At 44.6% G+C, this 24,384-nt stretch overlaps 4 protein-coding genes across 6 annotated transcripts; 3 read left to right on the top strand and 1 right to left on the bottom strand.

Moving 5' to 3' along the window:
- The first annotated feature begins 755 nt into the window (after positions 1–755).
- cnn1b (calponin 1, basic, smooth muscle, b) lies at positions 756–8,950 on the top strand. 3 transcript variants are annotated; one of them, XM_086133532.1, is made up of 7 exons: positions 756–1,040; positions 4,529–4,650; positions 5,085–5,151; positions 5,483–5,620; positions 6,664–6,780; positions 7,060–7,206; positions 7,313–8,950. In XM_086133532.1, the coding sequence occupies exons 1-7, from the start codon at positions 981–983 to the stop codon at positions 7,556–7,558; spliced, it is 897 nt and encodes a 298-aa protein (XP_085989658.1). In that variant the 5' UTR covers positions 756–980; the 3' UTR covers positions 7,559–8,950. The 3 variants fall into 3 exon arrangements, with proteins under 3 accessions (XP_085989658.1, XP_085989659.1, XP_085989657.1); XM_086133533.1 differs by lacking the exon at positions 756–1,040 and adding an exon at positions 1,047–1,225; XM_086133531.1 differs by lacking the exon at positions 756–1,040 and having other exon boundaries at positions 1,617–4,650.
- Positions 8,951–8,998: 48 nt separating this feature from the next.
- elof1 (elongation factor 1) lies at positions 8,999–12,149 on the bottom strand. Its single transcript, XM_086133537.1, has 4 exons — positions 11,759–12,149; positions 10,536–10,661; positions 10,406–10,476; positions 8,999–10,070 (listed from the first exon to the last, which is right to left on the bottom strand). The coding sequence occupies exons 2-4, from the start codon at positions 10,649–10,651 to the stop codon at positions 10,006–10,008; spliced, it is 252 nt and encodes an 83-aa protein (XP_085989663.1). The 5' UTR covers positions 10,652–10,661; positions 11,759–12,149; the 3' UTR covers positions 8,999–10,005.
- A 96-nt stretch (positions 12,150–12,245) lies between these two features.
- tmem205 (transmembrane protein 205) lies at positions 12,246–14,494 on the top strand. Its single transcript, XM_086133535.1, has 4 exons — positions 12,246–12,375; positions 13,016–13,141; positions 13,207–13,370; positions 13,531–14,494. Exons 2-4 carry the CDS (start codon positions 13,042–13,044, stop codon positions 13,831–13,833), a joined length of 567 nt encoding a protein of 188 aa, XP_085989661.1. The 5' UTR covers positions 12,246–12,375; positions 13,016–13,041; the 3' UTR covers positions 13,834–14,494.
- Positions 14,495–15,417: 923 nt separating this feature from the next.
- Positions 15,418–24,178, top strand: rab3db (RAB3D, member RAS oncogene family, b). The gene is made up of 5 exons (XM_086133536.1): positions 15,418–15,788; positions 17,861–18,097; positions 21,100–21,218; positions 21,671–21,795; positions 21,891–24,178. The coding sequence occupies exons 1-5, from the start codon at positions 15,783–15,785 to the stop codon at positions 22,076–22,078; spliced, it is 675 nt and encodes a 224-aa protein (XP_085989662.1). The 5' UTR covers positions 15,418–15,782; the 3' UTR covers positions 22,079–24,178.
- The last annotated feature ends 206 nt before the right edge of the window (positions 24,179–24,384 follow it).

Here is a 24,384-nt window from a genome sequence, read left to right as displayed (position 1 = left end):
AACACCTCCGGGACTGTGAGAAAGAAGACTCTTCTGATGGGACCAAGGTTGAACTTTAATTTGAATCAGTATGTACAGAGGGAGGCGAGCACCATTCATCATCTGCCTCTTCTGATTCTCATTCTGGAACCTTCTCTCATGTCCACACATCCTATCTGGCGGGGGGTTAATTCATTCTCATATAGAGTAGTCCTAATTCACAGTGCGTGTGTTAGAAACTGTTCACGAGCTCCAAAATGTTCTTGCTTATTCTATGTATCGAGGACTGTATGCACGCAAGCATGAGAAGAACTTGGAGGCTTCACACAGGGAATGTGGAGGCCCAGTTTCAAAGTCTTCACCTCAGAACTGCGAGGCGGATGTGTGAACCACTATTTCACGGTTTGCGTATTTCTATTTTCTATAATAAATATTTGTCCATTTTAAATACGACACTACACATTTATCGGCGCTCACGATCAACGGAATAAAATCGCATCTGAGTTTGGAAGCTACAATTGAGCCGTACTTAAACCGGACAATGACATGACTGTTGATTTAAAAAGGACATATTTATGTCTTTTCACTCACGTAAGACAGTGACATAACTCGACCAAAGTGTATCTCGACATCAGTGCGAAGCATCCCTGAGCGGCTCGCAAGTGGAAAAAGTGACTGATTGGATGGAATAGCAAAGCGATGACATCACCGGCTTCGATGAGGAAGCCGTTCGGCGATTGGACGGCCGCCTCGGCCAATCGCAGGCGACGCACTTGGGAAGCGTTTAAAACACATTCTGAAAAGTGTCGGAAAGTTGCTTCCACACTTCACGACCAGGTCCAAACGGAACGGCTCCGAATAAAATAAGATACTTGCGGATTAGTCGGGGACTTTCCCGCCTGCTTGCTTTTGTGCTTTGTGCCGGACTCTCACAAGTCTGACCTGCGCGTCCATTTTTAAAGCTCTCCCCCGCTCTCATTGTAAATAGCCTCAGCAGCACCATGTCGCAACATTTCAGGAGTGGACCAGCGTTCGGACTTTCCGCCGAGGTCAAGAGTAAGGTAAGATGTTAGCAGCGAGTGTTTGAGAAGAGTTCGTCAATGATGCTGCGTTTCCCCTTTGACCCAAACGGTCCGACTGTGTTGTGGTTCCGAGTACGGCGTCTGTCAAAGGTTGGGCAAAGACTTGCTCACGCCGTTGAACAAGAAGCGGTTCGAACTTTTGACTCTAGATTTCAAGGTCCACGGTAAGTGCTTGCGGGTTTTAAAAGACGCTACCTTTGGATTGCATACCGACTTTCGTGAGATCATGAAGTTGAAATTCTCCTTTCAGCGGTGGCTGTTTAATGCGTGGCGTTTTAAAGGAGTTGATTATTTGTATTGACACGGTTTGCCGAATTTGACAAATGTGGTTCTTCCGGAGGATTCTAATAAAACCACACAACACGACACCAAAGAATTTATTCCAACAAAAATGGACTAAAAACCATTTGCCAAGAAATGGTGTGCCTGAATGATGATCAATAAAATGGCGTTGGTCTTTCGGCTGGAAATAATGACACAAAGGGGCAAATAATAAAATGGAACTGCAAGTTCGGGGGGGGGGGGGCGCGGGGGAAGGCTACATTCCAGTCCAAAAGTGTTCTAATCTTGATTGGAAATGCTCCAGATGATGCTAGAAATGACCTTGATTGTGTAGAGTTTTTCCAAGATGGGGTAACGCAACTTCAAAAATGTAAAAGGCAGCCGAAACAAGTGGCACGTCTGTGTAAACTGTCAAGAATATTCTGTCATCAACTTCCAATCAGCAGGATTCGATGACACGGCAATTTGCTTTGTTTCCCCTCTCGGTTGGCCATTGTATGTTGCGATGAATCAGAGCAGCTCATCTTCGGTGTGCAGAAGGTCAGACTGTAGTGATTCCAACATCGATCCCATCGTCGTCACCCTCGGGCCGTACGACGACGGGCACGTTGTTGTTCTTTGTGGCTATCGGAGATGCTTTGCTGCCAGGTCAGAGTTATTTTGTTGTGCGGACGGAGTCCTCCTGCGACAGTCATAAACAAACGGCCTTTTATGGAGTGACCGGTGCCCTCGCTCAGAACTCGAGAAAGTGTGTTTAGCTTCAATCGTTTACATGGAAGTCAAGAATGACAAAACACTGTCCTGACAGAACGCAGCGGGACACCGGCTTGGCTCGTCCAGACAAAGTATTGCCAACGCGAAAGGAAATCCGATGGACCCGTTGGAAATACTGCATTTTACAATGCGGAATTCTATTCGACTCGTTTAGGTCGGGATTAATTTTTGTGATAAGAATTGACGGAAATAACATGAATGAGTTCAAACTTTTGAGGTATCGTGTAAGTGATGTTTCACTAATTTCATTCATTGGTTGGAAAATTCTCATGGCTTAAAAAAAATAAAATAAAATCATTTTCGGAAGGTTGCTTGGAAAGTCGATTTGTATGCATTACGTCCCCGTTTCTGTTGGACTTGTCCTCATTTGGGTCCCGGGTTAACTGGAGCCTATGCGAGCTGGATAGCATGCGAGGTACACCCTGGACTGGTCGCCAGCCAATCGCAGGCCACATATAGTCAACCAGCCAGTGACGCCCACATTCACGCTTGTTCTCACTGAACTTCCCGTGCATGTTTTTGCAAACTCTGACGAAGCCGCAGGACCTGGACAAAGCCAACATCATAGTAACGGAGTCCGTCATCAAAAGATTGCTTCCATGCCATCTAGGTGCCAAGGAACTGTTGTAAGTGAGGGGTGGAGCTTCCTTTGGCCAGGCCATCGCCTCGTATTAAAAAAAAAATGGGATTCATTGCAATCTTGTGCATGTATAGGTCGTTCCAAACCATTTCAAGTGTGAAGATTTTAGTTGCCGATATTCGTTGCAGGGCTCTCTTTCTCATGATGGTCTGATGGACTTTTTCCACAAATAGGTTCCTATTAAAAGGAACGGCCAGCTGGGATGGCCCATTTGCCACTCCAAAACGATTTCTTTTTGATCACCAAAGTGACGCTTGCTTGTATTTTAAATGTGTTTTGTAAAAAAAAAAATCAGTGAATCATGGAATTTGAGTGCCGCCATCATTTTTGCATAAAGAGCCATTATATACAGTCCATTCGATGCTCAGCTCATTCAACTGTACCTTGAAATGATTGTGGGAAAAAAAACGTTTCCTTTTGAGTTCTTAGTGGATCCGCTCGGTGTGTGCTCAAAAAAATCGATCCGGGAATTTATCGTTGCGGGCCTCTTTACAATAGAATGTGTGTAAAGTAACATCGGGACACGTATCTCCTTGAATGCCACGTATCGAGATCCACGTGGATGGCGTTGCAGCGTGAGGTTGTGTACAATCCCCAGCCCAAATATCGACAGGATTTTATTACGCAAGTTGAATACATTTGCCGTTTCCGAATGATCGTTCATGCGCTGCGGCATTTATCTTGATTCCGGTTCATACCCCGATCGGATCGATTTGCTATGCCCGCAAATAAAATCGGGTCCGGACTCGGCGACGCCATAAAACGATCCAACTGAAGCACCTCGGCTGGAAGCGGGGGCCCTCCCGTGCTGGCTTGTCTCTATCAGGCTGAATGCCATTCACTGTAAAAGGGAATACTCGCAAAAAGCCAGACTGAGCGAGAGGCGGTGAGAAATATGAGCTTGGCCAGTCGACAAGGGAGAGTAGGTTAGTCGGGGAGGGTGAGGGGGGGGGGGGGCTGGTGGAGTGTCTGGGAAAGCTGTTTCTCCCAAGTTTGGTGTGATCTCGTGGAAGCGACGCCATCCCCATCCCTTCGGCTTGGAAAGGTTGCTTATGTTGGCGACTGATGTCAGACGGTCGGGACTTCTCTATGACGCAGTCGGGAAAAGGGGACAAAACAGACGAGAGCTTTTTCCTTGTCACGTCATGTCAACATTTATTTTTCAAGACATATATGGTGTGCCGCTTTCTGTTTTTCCAAAGAAAAGTAACGCGTGGATTCTTGTCTTGGTCTTCATTGTTTCTTGTGTCGTCGAACCGACAGGTTCTCTTGCAGGCGGGTCCTTATTGACGCCACCGCAGTCTTTCCATGGACAACCGAGGCGCTTTTGCAAATCTCTCCCCCCCCCACCCCTTCAAATTGTTCTCCCGTTTGATCATCGTCGATGCCAAAAAAGGACTTTGTTGGTTGTCAATTGTTTTTGTGACCCAGCGCAGAGATTTTCAAACCCCATGAAAATAAACATTGCACTCATCTCAATTGGAGGCAATTACGAAATCCAAAAGCAGATGGCGATCAAATGGGCCATTTTCGACCTCGCCGTTCAAATCAGCACTTTCAAATAGTTTGGTGGTGCGGACCGCAAAACTGTTGCAAACAAGCACGCTGGCGTCATAAAGTGACCGGTGGGTCCGCATTTTGTTTCCTGTCCAACAGTGAACCGCCAAGTAATCGAAAGCAAGCAACGTGCCTTCCGGACATGCGTCAAAGACTTTTGGGTGAAGCTGGGTTTCGCCCGAATCGTGTCGTTTCACCTCTGCTCTGTCCGCAGTTGGCAGGCAAGTATGACCCCCACATGGAGGAGGCGCTCAGGCTCTGGATTCAGGATGTGACCAGCAAGAAGATTGGAGAGAACTTCATGGAGAGTCTGAAAGATGGAGTCGTGCTCTGCGAGTAAGGGAGCTTTCTCGTCCCGCTCATATTTGGATTTCTGTGACTTTTTCTGCCATTTCCACATGGATGCGGTACCCTTAGACCCCGCGATGCTCCGTCACAATTCATTTCGGGCTGGGCTGTCCATACAGGCAAATGGAAGGACCAAAGGGCCATTTTAAGGTTCTCCAACATAAAAGCCGCACCGGAAGCGCCGCATTGACACGTCTGTAACGTAGAGAACAATAATGTAGAAGGTTTAGAGTGATGGAGAAGTTGTACATCAATGCAAAGGACAACCGCAATTGGAAACATTCTGTGGGAGAGCGTCAATCAAAACGGAACACGATCGTCTTTGCGGAGACCGAGCGCGAGACGTATGACGCTAACCGCATCTCTCATTGGAATCGAAGATTTCCGTGGAGCGTTTCCATGTCTCTCTGTTTCTTTTGTAGACTGGTTAATGTTCTCCAGCCGGGCTCCGTGAAAAAGATCAACCACTCCAGTCAAAACTGGCACCAGGTAACGGCAGACCCCCGTTGTCACGCGCTCTCCGTCGTATCGCGCGGCCACTCTGAACTGCTCACACATTCCAATTCCGAGTTAGTTTCATTGACGATCGATTCATCCTGGGTCTTCCCCCGCTTCAACTCACTCGCGATGTACGTACGCTATGTTTATAAAAGACCCTGGTCTACACTTTTTGACACTCAATATTTGTGATACTGTCGTAAGCGTTCGAATATATATTCCCAGTTGATTTTTTTTTTTCCACTTATTGTAATGCGTTTGCAATATGTCAAGCGTCGACCCGTTTTCCGACTCATTTTCATGGTCTTTTGTCTTCCCCCAGTTGGAAAACATCGGCAATTTTGTCCGTGCCATCACAGAGTACGGCCTGAAACTTCACGACATCTTTGAGGCCAACGACTTGTTTGAGAATGTCAACCATACTCAGGTCCAGTCCACTCTCATCGCGCTGGCAGGAATGGTGAGGGCGAACCTTGTTTTGTTTTTCAATTCTTCCCCAAAAGCAAAACTCAACTATTTGACTGCTCCTTGTGTGTGTGTGTGTGTGTAGATTCAGTCTTCGGGTAAATAAGCAAAAAATAGAATCGGGGCCACTGGACTTTTCTTGTCTGTTGACGATCTTTCACTTTGAATTCAAAGACTTTTTTCTTTTTTTTTTGGGAGGGGGGTGGCGTTTCCCCATTGATGCCGCTGATGGGGAAGTCACAGCAGGGTGCTGTTGTTGTTATTGCCTAGCGTGACTAGCGAACGACCACGCTGCATACCAAGCGCTAGTTTACTCGCCTGGTGGCAAAACAACTCATTAGGACTATTCTTCCTGTGGAATGAGACAATCTTTGGGGGAGGGATATCAGGACATTGTTTTAATCGGAGTACGCTAGGTACCGCAAACCTTCTCCTCTCTTTAGAAATAGCTTTTTTTTTTTTTTTTTTGGAGTTTGACAGAGATGGCTTCTCTTTGAAACCTCTCATTCCAGAATTTGGACATTGTGGTGCTTTCTTTTCGAAATGCAAATAAGCTATTGACTCTGGCCCCAAAGAGCTGCTCGCCAGCGTTGCGCCATGCGCTTGTGTAAAGGTGACCTCTTACTGTAGAGGTCATTGCGCTCCTCACGGCAAAACAACATTACTACAAAGTTTGCTTCTCTGCATGTTTGTCTTTGGGGTGAACCTGCTTTTTCTTTTTTCTTTTTGTGAGGGGGATGGTGGGTTTGAACTCCGCCGGTATGTTAGGTTGAGAAAAAAAAATGCGGCCGTACGAGGGCCGCTGGGACCAAACGCCATCACATACCACAAACGCCCTGCAAAAATGCCTGGCAATCCTCCCTTAAAGATGATTATTAAGAATGTTCTATTTTGGTGGAACTGGAACTCTTAGCTTTTTAAACTAAGTTAAGACTCTGATGTAACGACCAAAAAACACATCATAGAGTAAACGAATCAAACTGATATTGTAGAACATGCATACATTCTAGCCTTTTTATCATTGTCTTTTGTCCTCAGGCCAAGTCGAAAGGGTTCCACTCCAAGTACGACATCGGGGTCAAGTATGCTGAGAAGCAGCAGCGTCGCTTTGCTCCAGAGAAGCTCAGGGAGGGACGCAACATCATCGGCTTGCAGGTCAGCAGCAACAGCATCCTCCCGGTATCCCACGTTCGGGCGCTACGCAGCCGTCTTGCGAGTCACGCTTGGTCCCGCCTCTCGCCAAGGGCGGTACTCGCCGACCTTTTTGGCGCAATGGGCCTGATTTCGTCTCAAGACATTCGGAAGGGGACTGGCATAGAAATGCATTTTTTTTTAATGGTTCTAGGACTCGCTGTTATGCTGAATTTCATTTTTTTGCTGAAACAGATTTATATCGAATCACGGTGGTCATCGCCTATTTTGTATCCTCTCCAGATGGGCACCAATAAGCTTGCCAGTCAAAAAGGGATGACCTCCTATGGCACTAGACGCCACCTGTATGACTCCAGGATGGGCATGGACAACCCGATGGACCAGTCCACCATCAGTCTACAGATGGGCACGAACAAAGGAGCCAACCAGGTGAGGAGACGCGACGTTTGACTGAAGTGGATTCTTTTTCTTTTTTTTTTGCACAAAGTGTCGAACGGCCTCCATCGCGGTTTATTGTGCCGTGTTCTCTCTCCAGTCCGGTATGACGGCGCCTGGAACAAGGAGGCACATCTTTGACAAGAAGCTGGAGCTGGAGAACTGTGACACCACCACTATATCACTGCAGATGGGCACCAACAAAGTGGCCTCGCAGCAGGGCATGACCACCTACGGCCTCCCCCGCCAGGTCTACGACAACAAGTACTGCACCAACCCCGCCGAGACCTACTACAACAACGGAAGCGAGGCCGAATTTGATGGCTACAACCAGTACTCTGACTAAGAAAACCACAAGCAGCCTCAAACGCCCCCCCCCCCCTCCCACTTCTTTGCTAAACCTTAGAAAAACAACCACAACTTTGTGATGAGCAACCCCATCCCCCCAGACGGTTATTTAAACACCGATTCGATGTCATTGTTGCCTCCAGTCTCAGTCTTTTCCTTAACTTTTTTTTTTTTTTTTTACTCTTGGGAAATGTTTGTCTTTCCATGAGTATAACAATAGTGTTTACTTTACGTCCTAACTTTAATCCTGTATTGGAGCCCACTTCTGTATTACATCCTAAACGTATTTAATCACTACAAGAGTGATCCAGACACTCAAGAGATTGATATTCAATATCTTTGCTATTTATAGATCATTTTTTAAATAACATTATATTTCTATGTTGTAATTACGAGACAGAATTTGGCTGGGGGGTTTTTTTTTTTTTTTTGTCCTGGACAAGTGCCCGCCTCGGTGCTACTGACCACAGGCCCGAGGAATCCCGTCCTTGTGGCCGAGACTGACAAGAGTGGAGGATGCAGGACGAATAGAGTAGATGGACATTTATTTTCTTGTGAGCACCGACAATGTTTCAGATAGTCATCCACTTTTCAAATGACCCAAGATTCCTGGTTGGAGGCGATTCAAGTTGATGCGGTGAGTGTGGAATGTTACCTCCAAAAGAAGTGATATAGCAAGTGTGCAAATTGGACGCCGTTCAAAATTTGAATCGAGTCACCTCATTGCAATGCGTATAACTTCCTTGTGCCTGTGACCTTACCCAGCTTGATGCTCTTGTTCCAATTACGTATTACCTGCCTTTACTTGTGTGCAGAAAACAGATTGAAAATGTTAAGAATGCACGCTAATTTCTCTTTTTTTTTTTTTTTTTTAAAGATGCCTTATCGTATTGCTGTAACTCACCAAATGTCTTGAATGTAATGTTGCTATTTGTGCCACAAGCTGCTGCCGGATACGTATTTTAAGAAAGCAGGACTATGTGCACACTCTTTGGGCACAGGTCCCCCGGTGTTGGAGTGCATATTTCAGATTGAGTTCCATATTGTCGAGATTTGCAGTCACTGTGCTCAATTGGGTAGCCTCGCAGCTTGGAGTAGCGCACCATCTAGTGTTTTAAAAGTGTCACCCAAGACAGGAAGCGTGTGAACCGAGTTGTCTGTCAGTCAACTCTTAACATTCCTTTAATTGAATAAAATGAATTTCAGCAACGGAGATAATTTTTACGGCGCATTTACTGATCTGTGCAATTTGAAAGACATAAAAGTGTTGAGTCCATGGTCAAATTTCACCTGTCGAGTAGGGTGTGTGACAACAATTTTTAAAATGTCTTTTTCTGTTCTGGCTTTCACGAAACATGACATTTGTGCAATAAAAACACTTGAAAACGGACATTCCGATTTACTGTACTGACCCCCAAAACAAAAGAAATGGAAAGGCTACGATTCTGAAAAGATATAATCAAACTCTTCTTTGTAGAACAATTACAGTAGAAGCAGTACCAGTGGAGAGCATAATAGGCTATCATAACAGTGATGGAAATATCATGTTACATGTCAATTAAAGTCCAAAGTGATAAATAACAAATACAAACGCATAAGTGAAAAAATATCTGCATGGAATTACATACACAAATGTGGAATGCCGGGTTTGATACACACACATATCGCAAATACTAATTATTCAAATCTAAATGAGAGTAAATGAAACACTACGTATAGCCATAGACATACACCGTGTACATCGATGCCTCACTGAGCAGGTTGATGCATCGCTGTGACGTCAAGTGTGTCCACCATATTGGATGTGGCAGCTCTGCCCGGCGAACTACGCGTTGCCTTCCGTTACGCATTCAGATAATTGTAAAATACATTTGGGAAATAGGTAAGACACCTAAATCACCATATGTTGATTACTCCAGTAGTTCATCTGCAAGGAGTTGAAATCAATCCATCGCAGTGGACAAAATCTAAAAAAGACAGTAACCAGTTGTTGGCGAGATACTAGTCTGCGTCCAAGCTACTGTTGAGGTGCCCTTTAGCAACAGACTATTGGTCATTGGGTTTTACCTCAAGCAGAGTTTGACAGTTTGGTTGTTTAGTTAGTTAGCCATGAGATCACTGAAAAAGCACGCGATGGTCATTTCATTTGCTTATAGAACAATTTGTCCCACCCAAATCTGACATCACGGGCCAATGCAATTAAAAAACATTAATCAGATCCCACCTTGAAAAGGTAATCCCATGAGATCTGATTACGAGTGTAAAACGCTTGCTCCGTCTCCAAGCGGCAAATACATGATCCTCACCATCCGCTCTACTTCCAATATGGCGGCAAAGTTGACATGTGATTCAGCATTCAAGGTGGCATTTCTGTGAACGCTGTATATCTCTGGTGCTGACGAAACAAGAACACCTTGTTGTATCAGTTGAGGGGTGAAGAAATCATCACTGATTGGCTGCTTCGCACGCATCTATCCAGTCACTGTAAACATCCACTGGCTCCGACAGATCTGTTGGGAAAAAAACTTAAGGAAATTGTAAATTACCGGGCTGACAACAATAAATCTCAAGTGAATGTGATTAACTGGAAGTATAGCTGAGCAAGAGGTCCTTCTGTGTAAAGTTTGAATTTTCTCCCCATGTTTGCTTTCCTTCTGGTGCTCGGACGTTCTCCTACAAGGTGTTTAGATTAATTGAAGACTTTAAATTGTTCATTAGTGAGTCGTGGGAGTGCGAATGGCAGGTGTACATTACTTTGATATGAATACTATAAAATGACCCAAAGGGAACTTGACAGACATTTCACCCGAAAGTCTGGAAAACACAGCATTTCAAAAAAGGATACAAGTTATAGGTGTCTGGAACTCCTCCAAGCAAACGCTGCAGGAAATGATTCCCGTGTTTCGTGTTCGCTCCCTGGAAAGAAATTGTATTTGTCAACATTGTGCTTTCAAGCCATTTACAGCTGAACTCACATTTTCACGTCGCAGGATTTCTCGTGGTTACAAAACGGGCACGTGAACTGGGTGTCCAAGTTGCCGGTCATTTTTTTCTTGGGAGGAGGCTTTCGCTTGGATTTTCTGCGGCCCATTTTTGTTGTCCTACAGTGGAGAAAGCAATGCAAAAACCAGTCAGAATATTTCTGTCATTGCCGTTGCAAAAGAAACAATGAATCTCAATGTCAATTGTCCGAAAGGTATCAGTGTTTATTTTTGTGGTTGGAGTTTGGTTGTAGTTAGTAGTAATACTGTATTGAGGAGCTCGGAACATTGCAATGAAGAGAAATGAGATTCACCCGATATTTAAGTTTATCGGTCACTCTTTAGCTCACTGATAGTTGCTTACTTTACCCTAATGTCAGTTACATATTTCATTTGGATCAGAAGTGAGCAGAATACACATATGGGGGAGATAATTAGACTGCTTTGGATCCATTAAAAAAAATCTGTACAGACAGTATATGACTGATTTCTTTTTGAACAGCTTACTAACGCGACTACAGATAGTAAGTGCAAAGTGGCTCACGTGTGACTGCGCAGTATGTTGCGAGTGAGCAGGTTTGTATGAGTTGACTTATGACATGTTTATTAACTCAAACAATGACAATGGAACTGGATTTGACTTGCTTCATTTTCTTTCCACAGTAACTTGGAACGTGCTTGAAACTTGAGTCACATATCTTACGTGCACACAGCTGACTTGACTGTGGTTATGAAATGTACAGTACATACTGCACTGGACTGACTAATAAACTCACGCCGCATGTGCAATAGAAACGCTCGCGGTGCCCCGAAAATAAGATATCACCGTTTAGCCATTTGCCAACTTTAGCGAGTTAACCGAACACCAATGGCTAGCGACTTCAAATATGGAAGCATCACTACGATAATGATTGTGTGATGATAACGATGATGATGACGATTGTTTTGAATGGTTCATTCGGAATGCGGATGACAATGCAACAGCGTTACGTTAACCACGCGTGCTATCGTGCGTGATCGGAGCACGAATTGTTCTGTAGGGATGAGAAATAGAAATGCAATTGAGGCGTGCTTCTAAATGTTATTAAAAAGACGCAGATTATAAAATACTACGCAAAGCTTTATTAACCCGCGAACACATGAGTTAACTATACGTTATGTAAGAGCTCGTTAGCAACATTGTTTACGAATCGAAATACGATGAAAAACAAACATACCTTCGAAAATAATTTCCCGATCAACGATGTTGATCCGTGGGTCTGGTATCAATTGCTTCAACTTGATTATTTGGAGAAATCCACGACAACGCAAATAATTTCTTTGAATCTATGTTTTACCAACCGCTAACTGGTTGTGCCAGCCCCCCTGGTGACGTCACTGGGCCCCAAAATTCAGAGCATTGTGAATATATAATACCGTACACACCGCGGAGGTCGTTGAATTCAATTTCATACGGTTCATCTCTTAAATGCTACCACGTGACCAAGAAAAAAAAATATGAAGCTCAAAAATCCTGTCACGCAGATTCTGATGAAAGAGATCACCGGTATATAACGTGTTTTCATTTGAAATATATTGACATATATGTTATATATACATAAATATTCGCCTCGCGACTTACGTCTATATACACATCAAATAGTGTCAAAGTATGTGAAAGGTTGCTCAAGATGACCTGTCGAAATGGGCGTCGTTCAAATATCTTGCAAGAATACTATTGGTTGGCGTCACTGCAGGAGGCGGTCTTGTGGAGAACAGCGGAAGTCAGAGCCAGTGGTCGTTCGGCTGCACATTGGATTAAAAACAGCAACTCCAGCTCACGCTGGAAAAGAAGGTATTTCCTGATTTTGTTGTTGCTATCAATCATAAGAATTATCATTAGAATTTATACTTTGCTTATGAAACACAAATAAAACCACGTAATGCAGGTCAAGTAACTTTCCCTTATCGTAAACTGGTAAATGGGCTGTCCCTAATAGAGGGCTTTTCTACCTCGGGTACTGAAAGCGCTTTACATTTGAACAATTTATTCCAAGATCGAACTGATGTCACTGTGCAGGTTGACTGCTTTGCTCTGATCGTTTACCTTGTCATCTGATGGATGCATTTCTGTGATCAAAAACTCGTGCCGTTCTCGGTCTGTTTTTACAATGCAACCCATCCTTATCTGTCGCGAGCACAAACTTCCGACTGCGAGATACACTTTATCTCAAGTATTCAAACTGTTTATCAGTTTGGAAGATCATGAATTTGAGAAAGAGTGCACGCTAACGAACCCCTTCACTTCAAACGAATGACAACATGTAACACATTTAGTGACATTTTTTTTATTTTAGTACAAAAAGACATGTCTAGATACTATTTTTAATCATTTTGAGATCTTTAATATTACGTCGGCACGCCTGATTGTTTGTGTTGTTTTCATTCCTTGTGGATGAATGAACTCACTCTCTCTAAACATATTCTGTATGCAGACTGGGGCGGACGTCGTTGTGTCACCATGGCAACCGAGGGGGATCCTTCAGACTCGGTCAAAGTGTTACACCTCCTGGTGCTTTCTTTCTCCTGGGGCATGCAGGTCTGGGTCTCCTTCATTGGAGGTAAGCGTCAGCAAAGAATCGTAGCGTTTCAGCGTTTCCTGATATCTTCCATCTGGTCTCCGCAGGTTTTGCTTTGGTGCGGCAGGTGACTCGGCACACGTTTGGCCTAGTGCAGAGTAAACTCTTCCCGGTTTATTTCTACTGTCTCCTGGGAAGCCATTTTGTCAGTCTGGCAGTTTATGCGGTGTATCATCCAAGAGAGCTGCTGGACGCACATGAAACAGTGCAGGTAAAGCATCACATAAGCATACGCGGCTTTTCAAAGCGATGGAACTTTTTGTCGTTTTTGTCAATGCGGCTCTTGAATTGGATCTCATGAAAGGCGGACGGTATACGTTATTATACCGGCAAATGTTCTTCATGTGGCTGCGGATTCTGTTCTTTTGCAGATGGGCTTGTATTTTATGGCATTGGTGACGGCGGGTCTCAATGCTCAGTGGTTCGGTCCGGCAGCCACTGAGGTGATGTTCCTGATGAGGGAGGTGGAGACGGAGCACGGTCTTGGAAACCAGGTCGGACTGGGCGCCGAAAAGGAAGGTTACGCCAAACTCAAAGAGCGAGACCCCAAGTACAAAGCCTACAAAAGAACTTTCGGCCGCTACCACGGGTTGTCTAGCCTCTGTAACCTGATAGGAGTCATCTGCACCACAACTAACTTGATCTACACTGCTCTAAATCTGTCTACGATTTAGACATGGTCAGGTGTCAATGTCTAATTGGGTACAATTACCAAATACACAGTATATGCATTATGTCTTTCTCTCTCTCTCTTTTTTTGAGAGAGAGAGAGAGAGTGAGTGCTTCTCCAGTAGGGGGCGATGGTGAAACACATTTGAAAATGAGCAAACAAGCAGGTAATGATTGCTCTTGTTTGAAAATAGGCGTCACACTTTTTTAAATGTATTCAATGGCTCAAACCTCTGGAAAGACCGCATTAAATTTCATTACCCACAAAGTATTTCAAATAATCATTGAATAAGCACATTTTCGACATTTGATTTGCCCCGATGAAGAACATTCTTTTCAGTCGTGTTAGATCCTGATGCTCATGAGTAAAATGCGAGGTAACTTTCATGTGGATTTCAGGGTTCGAGTGCACGTGCCGTGTTACATTTTAGAACGAGCAAACTACAGAACGCAGCACGGTGCTGCAAGTTTTTCTTTATGTTGCTGACGCCAGTGCGACTAATCGAGTCATTTTTGGGATCATTTGCTATGCAAGTACGAGTGATTGTGCACATTTCTTTAGAAGGGGGAAAAAAAAGCAAAGATGGCAATTGAATGTTGCTCCTTCCATGAAATGTTGTCGTCAGGAATTAAACCCTGTTCAAGCAAAGAACAAGTTCGTCAAGTCATTCACACATGTTTACATGAGTCGGAAGTGATGTGTTCATAACAGGTCCTATCCCAAGGTTGCAGATGGGGGGGAAAAAAAAAAAACAATCTAAGTGCGGGCGTGTGAGCAAGAGGAAGTACAGAAACAAAAGAAAGTTTCCGTAACATGAACCTCATTCCTAACACCAGGAAGTGAATTTTGGTTTGTGCCAGACAAAAAGGCACAGCAGTGGTCATGTAAAATTGTACGACCAAGTATAGAAAAGCGGCGATTCTGTTGTGGAGCCCTAAAATCATCTGGTGTATTATATTTATCGGGGGTCACCATCGTGGTTGTGTAGACTTTTGTATATCCACCCGATGTACACTAGATGAAGGATGCGTCAAAACCATAGGTGTCAAAGTCAGGTCCTGGAGGGCCGCTGTCCTTGCATGTTTTCCCAAGTCTCCCTGTTGCAACACACCTGATTCAAATGATCAGATCATCAGCAAGCTCTGCGCAAGCCTGACATTGAACCAGTTCATTTGAATCAGGCGTGTTGCAACAGGGAGACTTGGAAAACATGCGGGACAGCCGCCCTCCAGGACCTGACTTTGACACCCCTGCAAAACCAAATCAGCCTGCATGCTATTGATGGATTCTTTGAGCATTTTCCACGCCGTGGAAGAACGTCTCTATGAATGTTGTCAACCTTGAATTGAAATCTATCATGATACTGAGCAAGAATCTGTAAAACTGCCCGGAGGACTTGCACCATACTGGAGTTAATTCAGGATTTGTTTCAAGTCAAGACATACCCTCTTCCTCAGTCACAAAATATTATTATGAAATGTGTTTTTGTTTGTGTGTGTGTGTGTGTGTGTGAGGTGGGGGGGGGGGTGAACATCAATGCCACACCCATGCTCGGAGTGAGTGAAAATCGACGACTGATTCATTAGTTGGCAGTCGCGGCAACAAAGGCCTCGGCAGGGGGGAGGACGGCCGCGCTCTCGGTTTTGGAGACCGCGCGCTCACGTGCACACGCACGCCGGAGCAACCGGCCGAGCTTCGCACGCGCGCTCACGCTCACGGCCTCAGGTGGCTGGCGGTTGCTTGCCTTTCCACACCAACCGTGACACACGCCGACAAGGAGCTCGAGCAGCTGGGATCCGCGAGCGGAAGCGGAGCGCCTCGTTTTGCTGCGCTCTCGCCCGGCCACAGGACGACTTTTGTGGGGCGGAGGGGAGTTCCTTTTGCCGCGATACCTTGCAACTCGCCCAACTGTGGAGGGAAGATAGGAAGACGCCGAATTTGTTTTACTTCCGCATGAAGGTACGTTGTTTCCTTCGCCGTGTTATTTTCCTGCTCCACCTTCCATTGTGCCACTCTGTCACCCTCCTCAAGTCACTTTTTGCGCACATTTGCGTGAGTTCGAATTGTTTTTCACCACACTGCGCGCAAAAACAAAGCAAAACAAAACAATAGATTGGCTTCGGAAATAAAACGTTTTCAGCTCCTTCGCGTTTGCTTGCCTGAAGAGAGCAGACGTGACTGCTGCCACAAAATCGATGATATTAGATGGACATTTTCTGTGGGGGGGGTCAGTGGCAGGCAGACTGCTCCTTCGACTGGCTTTGCGAACAAATAATCTGACTGGGGTGTACCAGAACCCCCTCCGGTGCACCAAAGAGAGCTATGTATGTGCATCTCGGTGTCAAACTCGAGGCCCATGGGCCACATCTGGCCTGCCGCATCATTTTATTTGGCTGCAAAAGCCAATCAAGTGTGCCTCCAGTGCAGGCGCCAACTAGAATTTGATACATATAGACAAAAAAAACCCACAAAATTTGAATACTCAAATAGTGATGATCTCATCCGAATTTACTTGCGAGTTGAAAGTGAATTGTGGGCCTGTTTTAATTGAACACAAACCTGCAGGAATACTGCATAGTATACTTTTGTCGTTGTTATTTTCAGGATATCACTTATGACTCAACCCAAGTCTGCATTTTTTTTTTCTGAGTTTGTATGCTCATCTCATCACTCGAGTGGACATTCAACAATGAATGACCGTGGCTGTAATGGAGGCATCCAAAATCCAATTTTGCTCAGGGCCCCGTGTGGCCACGTAAGTCATTTCATAAATGATCACAAGTGGATAGAAATGTGTTTGGCTGCAGGCAACGTGAGCCGAGCAGAGTAAACATGCCAGACATGTGACTGGGTTTAGACTGTACCTCGGCCTTAGGAGCAGCTGATGGGGAAAATGGGCGGATCAATTCTGCGGCCCCCTCGGAGACCCTTACTCGTCATGTGATTTGGGGAATGTCTTAAGAAATGAGACTTCTATTTAATCCTTTCCATAGTACACTGACTGTTTATAGATTGTGTATTTATGGCCCAGATTGACATTGCTAAAGTGTATTTGTTGCAAACTCCAGACTCGGTTTGAAAGTTTCACTCACGGGGACAATGAATCCTATTGATTACATTGTCGGTATTATTTCAATTTGAAAATGCAGAAGTTTCATAAATGGGTCCGATTGACCCGAAAGGTCACAGCAGCATCAAGCCGATCGATCATGTCAGCATATTGGCTCAACGTGTTTTACGGGGCCACTGCAATAAGAGAGTCGACTCTACCGAATGCGCACCCACTAAATGGTTTTGGCAGCTCCAGTTCCTCGCTTCCGTGTGCTCTAAACATCACTCTCGCCATGGAGTTTTCCTTGCGGCCGGTTAAAAGCTCAACCAACGGGCCGCTTTGACCGCTAATGGGTTTTGCCGGCAGCTGGGTCCCGGCGGGGTCGCCACGGAGACGAGTCTCATCAGCGAGGCGGGGCCAAGCCACACCGATTGATCGGCGGTGTTTGTGTGTGGGGGATGGAAGGCGCGATAAGCAGAGCGGGTCCTCTCCCTGCTCGTAGCGCACAGCACAATAGGGCCTGGTGATGGACAGATGGTCGAAACCTCCTGTCGTTTGATAGCCCGGCTGCCATTTTCATTTCACAAACATCTGCGCCCGCATGATAAGACTGTAGCCAAATCCCAAATGCACTTCAGTGTTTGTACTGCAACGGTAGACTGAGTTTTGGAAATATACCAGTGAAGCTGTTTGTTTGGAATCAGTCAAGCCCCTCATTCTCGCGACTGTTATGGATGTAGAATGAGTAATTCATGCCAGACATGGATGAGTGCACATTATAGGGTCCAAAGACAAGGAAAGAAGATAAGAACACCTTGATTTGTCTCACAAATTGCCAATTTACAGCAGCAAAATGATGAACATGCCATATATATATATATAGCTGAATATCATCAATGATTAATCGTAACATTCTGTTATTAATTAAGGGCAATGTGAGGAAACAAAAAAATGAGAAGTCCCTCTGGTCCGTGTCTAGATGGCGTCAAGTGACTCGCGCCTCCAACAGCTGCCGTCCCAGAAGGATGCGGCTGACCAGAACTTTGACTACATGTTCAAACTGTTGATCATCGGCAACAGCAGCGTGGGGAAAACGTCTTTCCTCTTCCGCTACGCAGACGACTCCTTCACCTCCGCCTTCGTCAGCACCGTGGGCATCGACTTCAAAGTCAAGACCGTCTTCCGCAATGACAAAAGGATCAAACTGCAGATCTGGGTGAGGGTTTTCATTTTCCACTTTTGGAACGCGCAAATAGGAACACACAAACTGGTTTGGGATTCAAACTTTGGAGTTTTTGCATACCATTTTCTTTTTTTAACTCCTCCGTCTAAAGATACACAACTCACAAAAGTTTTTCAGTGAAGGGATATTTTACATCTCCGGAACATTTGAAGGCATATGTGCAACTTTGGAGGACTTTTTGCACAACTTGCTGTTCTCTAACAAGGGGCTTAACAGAAACATTCACAACAGGTCTCGAATGGACTAGTTCATTTCCTGGTTCATATCAAATTTGGATTTATTGCATGATTTTGCTCCTGCATTTTTGACAGTCTAGGACAGTCCATACCAAATCATAACAGATCAGAAATACGGGCCCTTGGGCCACGGAGTGTTTTTTTTTTTTTTTTTTTTTTTTTGTACACGATATTTTAAGTCAGATAGCGACGTCGAAGGCCAACATCCTCTACGACTTACCCCTCGAAATTGCGCAAGCGCTTGAGGTGTTACAGAGTCATTCTGAGGCTACACACTTATCGGGCATCTAATACCAACCAAATCTATTAATATGAACCAATGTCATGTCAAATTTTGTCGCGGCCCTCCTCATTCTTGCCCCGGGGTGCATTTTTGAGTCCAACGCATTGTCGGACTTCTTGAAAAGAAGCGACCACACTTTAGGCGCACCTCATGATGAATTCCATCTCGGTGTCAATTTCAGGAGCGTTATGATCCTCGGCACTCTGTTGATTTACATTGATAAGACTGATCAAACAAGTGATTCACTTCAACTAATAACGCGTGAGCCACTGCGACGCTAGCCAGCCAATGAGCCCACACCAAAACACACACTCACTTCCTTGAACATGATGTTTTGTTCAATGATGTGACACATGTGAATAATTCTCCCAAAATGGCTGCATCGTGTGTTCATAGGAAGATTTTTTTTCAGAATGTGGCCTTACTTGTCTGCCCGGTCCCGTTTCGTCGGTTTAATGGCACACAGACCGGTATTTTATAAGTTCAGGAAGCTGAGGAAGTTCCCTATCAGCATATGGTGGAGACATAACGAAGATCTACTGCGGTGCCAGAGCAGCGTGTATTTCGAGGGCGTTGACGACGTGTCTAAATAGGCGCCCTCTCTCGTGAGCGTCCACATTTTGTGTTAATCATCAACCCACTGACCATCAAATTCAGGATGGTTGCCACTGTCCACCATCCGAAAGATATTTCACAGGTTTGTTTTCTGATCCCTCCCTGCCAGTTGCCAGGCTCCCCTTTGTGCATCATGGAAACAGGCGTGACTGATAACGCACCACATGGCCCTCGCACCGGATACACGTATACTGTACAAGCACATGTACACGCCGTGTGCACACAATGTTTTCATCCCTTTACTTAGGCATGGAGTAGTGTGTTCTGACTGCTGCGCAAATACACACCTTTCACTCACAAGAGTGCAAACTGCACATGCAGCTACCGGCCCAAAAAAAAAAAACGGCAGCGCTTGATCTAAGAGCCGCCTTGACAAAGATGCGTGGCTGTGGATGACAGCGATGCGTCCCGCTGTGTGTCCACCGATTGTATAGCAAACAATATGTTTATGCGTACCATAAAAATCATCTATACTATATACTATACATCTATTGGCCACTTTTTTAACTCTTTCGTGGACCAATAATGATGACCTGTAACGTGATAAGCTGTCCACTGTTGTGACCGCTGTCCCTGAAAGGGCTACATAAAAAAAGATCCCATTAAAACACAAGTGCCGCATGTTTCACGATCAGGAACCCTTTGACATCAGGAGGCTCTGAGGCTTATTTTAACACTGGCAGTTTCTTCATGTCACACATTACATGTGAGAGACCAACTTTTCTTTGCTGGTGCGTTTGGATGAAAACACGACATTTCCTTTTGTCTTACTACTAAATATTTGACAATCTCTAGTTGAATGGTTTGAAATAGATGAAGCAAAACCACCTAATGAATCATTGGGTTCCATTGGGAATGATACTGTTGGGAAATAGAAACAAATATACGGTACCGAGGTGAGGGGGTGCATTTTTGCAAAGTGAAGACGGTCATTTTGGGTTTGAGCATTCATAACCCCGACTGCCCTCACGGTTACCCAGACAACACTCTCCTCTTCACTGCGTCCATCAAACCAATACAAACGGACACGACCGTGATGTAAATGAAAGCCGTTACCAAAGCGACCAACTCCTGCTCCCTCTCTCCCGTTTATCTTGATTTCCCATAAGCACCCACCAAACCTTGTAGAACTTTAACATTAACTTCCGACTTCAAAAATACTTAGTGATTATCTCATCTCAATTTACTCTCAAAGGAAGCCATGATTTATTCTGTTGTATGAATGGCAACAAGTGGCGAGTTGGACACGCCGATAAATCGTACTTTCTGCTAGCTAACCGATATAGATGCGTGAATAAATATACATTTGATATATTATATTTTTCCCTCGAACCACTGATGATCGCTCAAGGTGCAGTGAACCCTGGCTGGAAATCACCCCGCTTGCAGTACCTGGCCAGTACTTCTGACTGGGGCACAGAAATGCAACCACGCTGATAATGTGAACAATAGTACCCCCTTGTGGTGAGGAGAAAATATTGCCGTTTGTTTTCATGACTGAAATTCAAATATACAATACATCTTATCGTAATTTATGTAGATATGAATAAACATCATTCCTCCTACTATTGTGAGGGGCTGTACAAAAATATACCTTAGAAAAAGTAACACTTCGTAGCTTGGGTAGATAAACTATAAAAAAAAAAAGTAATCCTTTGCATCATTGCATACATACTAAGATGTTTTATAGTACGGCATTTTGTGGCCCCGCAGCTGCATTATTGGAGCCGAATGTCAATACGATACAGTAAAATTTTGCAAACTACAACAAATTACATTTTTACGCAGGTATATGGGATTCTTTGTATTGACATGTTCTCTCAATGTGTGCTTAAATGCAGGACACAGCAGGACAAGAGCGCTATCGGACCATCACCACAGCCTACTACAGAGGCGCCATGGGCTTCTTGCTCATGTATGACATCACCAACCAGGAGTCCTTCAACGCAGTTCAGGACTGGTAGGTTTTTGCGTGTATTTCATCATGTTATACCATTTCACGTAAACACTCGGGTCAGGTCGTCATTGTTGAATGCGCTTTGGGGACGAGATTCAAAGCCAGAATCTCTTGGCTGTGCGGCTGAAGCGCTAAGCGCTGTCCAGTAACCACCCTGCTTCCCCTGTTTTGAGTTGCATAAATAAAAACGGATTTTCCTGAAGTGTCCTACTTCATTTACTTCTACACTGGATGTCGACGGGTGTGTTCTTTCATAGGTCCAGTTCAGTCAACCTGTTCGCACAATTTTGTGCCTTGCGAACAAGCTACCTCTCTATCTATCTATCTATCTATTGAGCTAGCTAGCTAGCTTTCTATCCATCTACCGAGCTAGCTAGCTAGCTAGCTTTCTATCTATCTATCAATCTCGTATAAATGCATATGTTGGTGTTTGTCGTGCGTCATCTGTTTTGCAGGGCTACACAGATTAAGACATACTCGTGGGACAACGCTCAGGTGATCCTAATTGGTAACAAGTGTGACCTAGAGGATGACAGGCTCATACCAACAGAAGACGGCCAGCGTCTGGCGGAGGACCTCGGTGCGGAAAAACTTATCAGTTGGGAATCTGTGCTACGAATCCATCCGGCGTTTTTGCACATTGTAAATTAACACTGCCGCATCTCTCGCCATCAGGTTTCCAGTTCTTCGAAGCCAGCGCCAAGGACAACATCAATGTCAAGCAGGTGTTTGAGCGCCTCGTGGATGTCATCTGTGACAAGATGAACGAGAGCATGGAGGGAGACATGAGCTTACTGCCCAACCACAGGAACACGGGCCTGAAAGACTCGTCTTCCGACAGCCAAGGCAGCTGCGCTTGCTAAACCGCCCGCGTGCATGCGTGCGCGCTCACACGCACACAGTACTGCTAATCGATTTCTCTGTGCCTCAACTCTGGGAATCGCTGCTCCTCATCCTGCATTCACTGTAGCTACGCCCAAAGTTGAGATAATCCTCGTGACTGTTAGTCCCTCTTTCCTCCTCAGACAAGGCCTCGCGGCTCACTTTCTTTTGAAGCCAACTCTGCAACCATCATCGAGCACTTTGGCCCACTTAAAGATTAAAGTTCCGTGGCAATCTTGATATGATTACATATAAAATGCAATGAGATATTTGCATATGTTATTGCAGTGCTGATATAGCTCAATTTGAATTTAGCATTTTTATTCTTGGATTTGTGTGTTGGGGGAAGGGGTGTTGAGTCTGTTTGTAATTTAGCTAAATCGACGATCTAATGTATTAGAAACGCCTCAGCGTGATGCCGTGCAGGAACTATTCAGCTCCTGAATCGCTACCATTTCCAAAGTTATAAAGATTTCAAGTCAAATTTTTTGTATGGTATCTTTGGGATGGAAATCATAGGAATGTGCCAGACTATAAGATTATTAATTCGTTTTGTGTTTTTTACATTGTGAGAAAAGGTTCCATGTGGAAATGATTCATCCCCTTTCTCCAAACGTACGTATCAAATATTCAAAATTTAGATCTTACAGTGTGATTTGTTCAAAGTTACCATCTTTAGATTGCTTATTTATTTATTGATTTCAAAATCAATATTTTGAGGCTGCTGTTTTTGCCCTGTTCTGCCACTTGCCGTGGACTGATAATGACATCATAGTGCCGAAGGCACGGTCCTTTAAGAACGGCCTGTAATTCGCCGACTCGTCGGAGCAAGAACCAAAGTCACCGGTGGCCATCTTGCGTTGCCACTCGCTAAGCGTGCCTAACTCGAATACAGACTGATTTCTTAGCTGATGGATTTTTCTACTACATTCCACAAACCAATCACGGTGCATCTGTTTGCTGAGTTTGGTCATTTGACATTTGCAAGCTGAGCCGCGATCGGTCTTTACCTGAGCCCTCAGCAAGTGTGATGTCATTTTCGGTGAACAGCAAGTAGCAAAATGGCCGACCCTGAGATGGATCGAAACTAAGTGCAATTTGCTGCTTAATTCATATCCCACAAACGCAATGTTAATCAGAATACCGTGATTCAACGGGTGGGGCTGCAGAAAACCCATTATTGTACAGAAAATGTTGGACTTAACGTCCCCTTTCCAAAAAAAAAAAAAAAAAAGCCAGTGTATTGTTCCATCAGGACATTGTGCCAAAGATGAAAAAGTACAACGGCATTCACTGTGCCTTGCAGGCTCATGCCTAAAAAGTCACTGTTGCGTGGATTTTTTTTTTTGTGTTGTTGTTGTTAGCTAATCGGATGTAAAGGTTTCTTCATGCCATTGTCACGTCGTTGAAGCATCTGTCAGATTAATTCATTGTGTACCCTTTGCTTTTGGTTCTTGGGATATTTTCTCCAGTCTAAATCGCAGGAGAATGCAGCAAAGAGGCTGTTGATGCCTGTGAGGAAGTCGTTATACACTTGTGACGGTCACCTACTGCTGAATGATGCGTTATAAATCATTGTGTGTGTGTGTGTGTGTGTGTGTGTGTGTGGTCCCCAAACCACTTGTTTTCGCTGTTCAACATGGCTGTTCATCCGTCAGCGAGTGAAAGCAAGACACTCTGGTTTAGTCAGTCATCGCAGCGGCGTGTTTGACAATTGATGAATTGTTCCTTGCACAAGCGCTTGTCGTCGTCGGTTATCTCTCTGGTCAGTGAGTGTCGTTGAAAAATATCTTTCAGCCACATCGCGCTGCCGATGCACGCGGGTGGCTTTGATCCAACAATGGTGTGAGGAGGCTAACTTACAAGGCGACGTTTGTATCGCATCGTTCTGCGATGGTTTTAAAGCAATGGAATATATGACCCTGATGTGCTGAGCTCATAGTTTTTCTTTCTCTGGTATAAGCCATTTTCTTAACGGTTTCAGAGTTGAACTCGACTCAACTGGATTGTATTTATAGAGCACTTGAAAACAACCGCCGCTGTATACATGGAGCAAAAATAAAATCCAATTAAAAAAAGAATGTGTAGTGATGAGAATAAGAGATCCTGACACCTGACAGAGTTGGAGAATTTTTTGAAAGGCGTGAGGAAATATAATACTGCTAAGAGACACCTCTCAAATGAACAAGTGCCGTCATAAAATGGAAGGCTTTTATGACATGTGCACATTCACCTTTGCTGTTATCCCGTGTGGTGAGCAAGTAGTGTACGACTTTCACCCTCGAGC

Source organism: Hippocampus guttulatus, chromosome 16 (assembly GCF_054856545.1).
Source record: "Hippocampus guttulatus isolate MCC_2025c chromosome 16, RoL_Hgut_1.0, whole genome shotgun sequence".
In the NCBI taxonomy this organism is placed as follows: Eukaryota; Metazoa; Chordata; class Actinopteri; order Syngnathiformes; family Syngnathidae; genus Hippocampus; species Hippocampus guttulatus.
This window is presented reverse-complemented; position numbering and strand designations above follow the sequence as displayed.

What these genes read in the sequence shown, in the direction of transcription:
- elof1 (XM_086133537.1), bottom strand. Translation starts at nt 10,651, where the DNA reads ATGGGCCGCAGAAAATCCAAGCGAAAGCCTCCTCCCAAGAAAAAAATG. An exon ending in AAATCCTGCGACGTGAAAAT is followed by an intron (nt 10,477 to 10,535) that starts GTGAGTTCAGCT and finishes ATTTCTTTCCAG; the next exon opens with GGAGCGAACACGAAACACGG. An exon ending in GTTCCAGACACCTATAACTT is followed by an intron (nt 10,071 to 10,405) that starts GTATCCTTTTTT and finishes TTTTCCCAACAG; the next exon opens with ATCTGTCGGAGCCAGTGGAT.
- cnn1b (XM_086133531.1), top strand. Translation starts at nt 4,277, where the DNA reads ATGGGCCATTTTCGACCTCGCCGTTCAAATCAGCACTTTCAAATAGTT. An exon ending in GATGGAGTCGTGCTCTGCGA is followed by an intron (nt 4,651 to 5,084) that starts GTAAGGGAGCTT and finishes TTTCTTTTGTAG; the next exon opens with ACTGGTTAATGTTCTCCAGC. An exon ending in CGAACAAAGGAGCCAACCAG is followed by an intron (nt 7,207 to 7,312) that starts GTGAGGAGACGC and finishes TTCTCTCTCCAG; the next exon opens with TCCGGTATGACGGCGCCTGG.
- tmem205 (XM_086133535.1), top strand. Translation starts at nt 13,042, where the DNA reads ATGGCAACCGAGGGGGATCCTTCAGACTCGGTCAAAGTGTTACACCTC. An exon ending in CTGGGTCTCCTTCATTGGAG is followed by an intron (nt 13,142 to 13,206) that starts GTAAGCGTCAGC and finishes TGGTCTCCGCAG; the next exon opens with GTTTTGCTTTGGTGCGGCAG. An exon ending in ACGCACATGAAACAGTGCAG is followed by an intron (nt 13,371 to 13,530) that starts GTAAAGCATCAC and finishes GTTCTTTTGCAG; the next exon opens with ATGGGCTTGTATTTTATGGC.
- rab3db (XM_086133536.1), top strand. An exon ending in GGATCAAACTGCAGATCTGG is followed by an intron (nt 18,098 to 21,099) that starts GTGAGGGTTTTC and finishes GCTTAAATGCAG; the next exon opens with GACACAGCAGGACAAGAGCG. An exon ending in GCGTCTGGCGGAGGACCTCG is followed by an intron (nt 21,796 to 21,890) that starts GTGCGGAAAAAC and finishes TCTCGCCATCAG; the next exon opens with GTTTCCAGTTCTTCGAAGCC.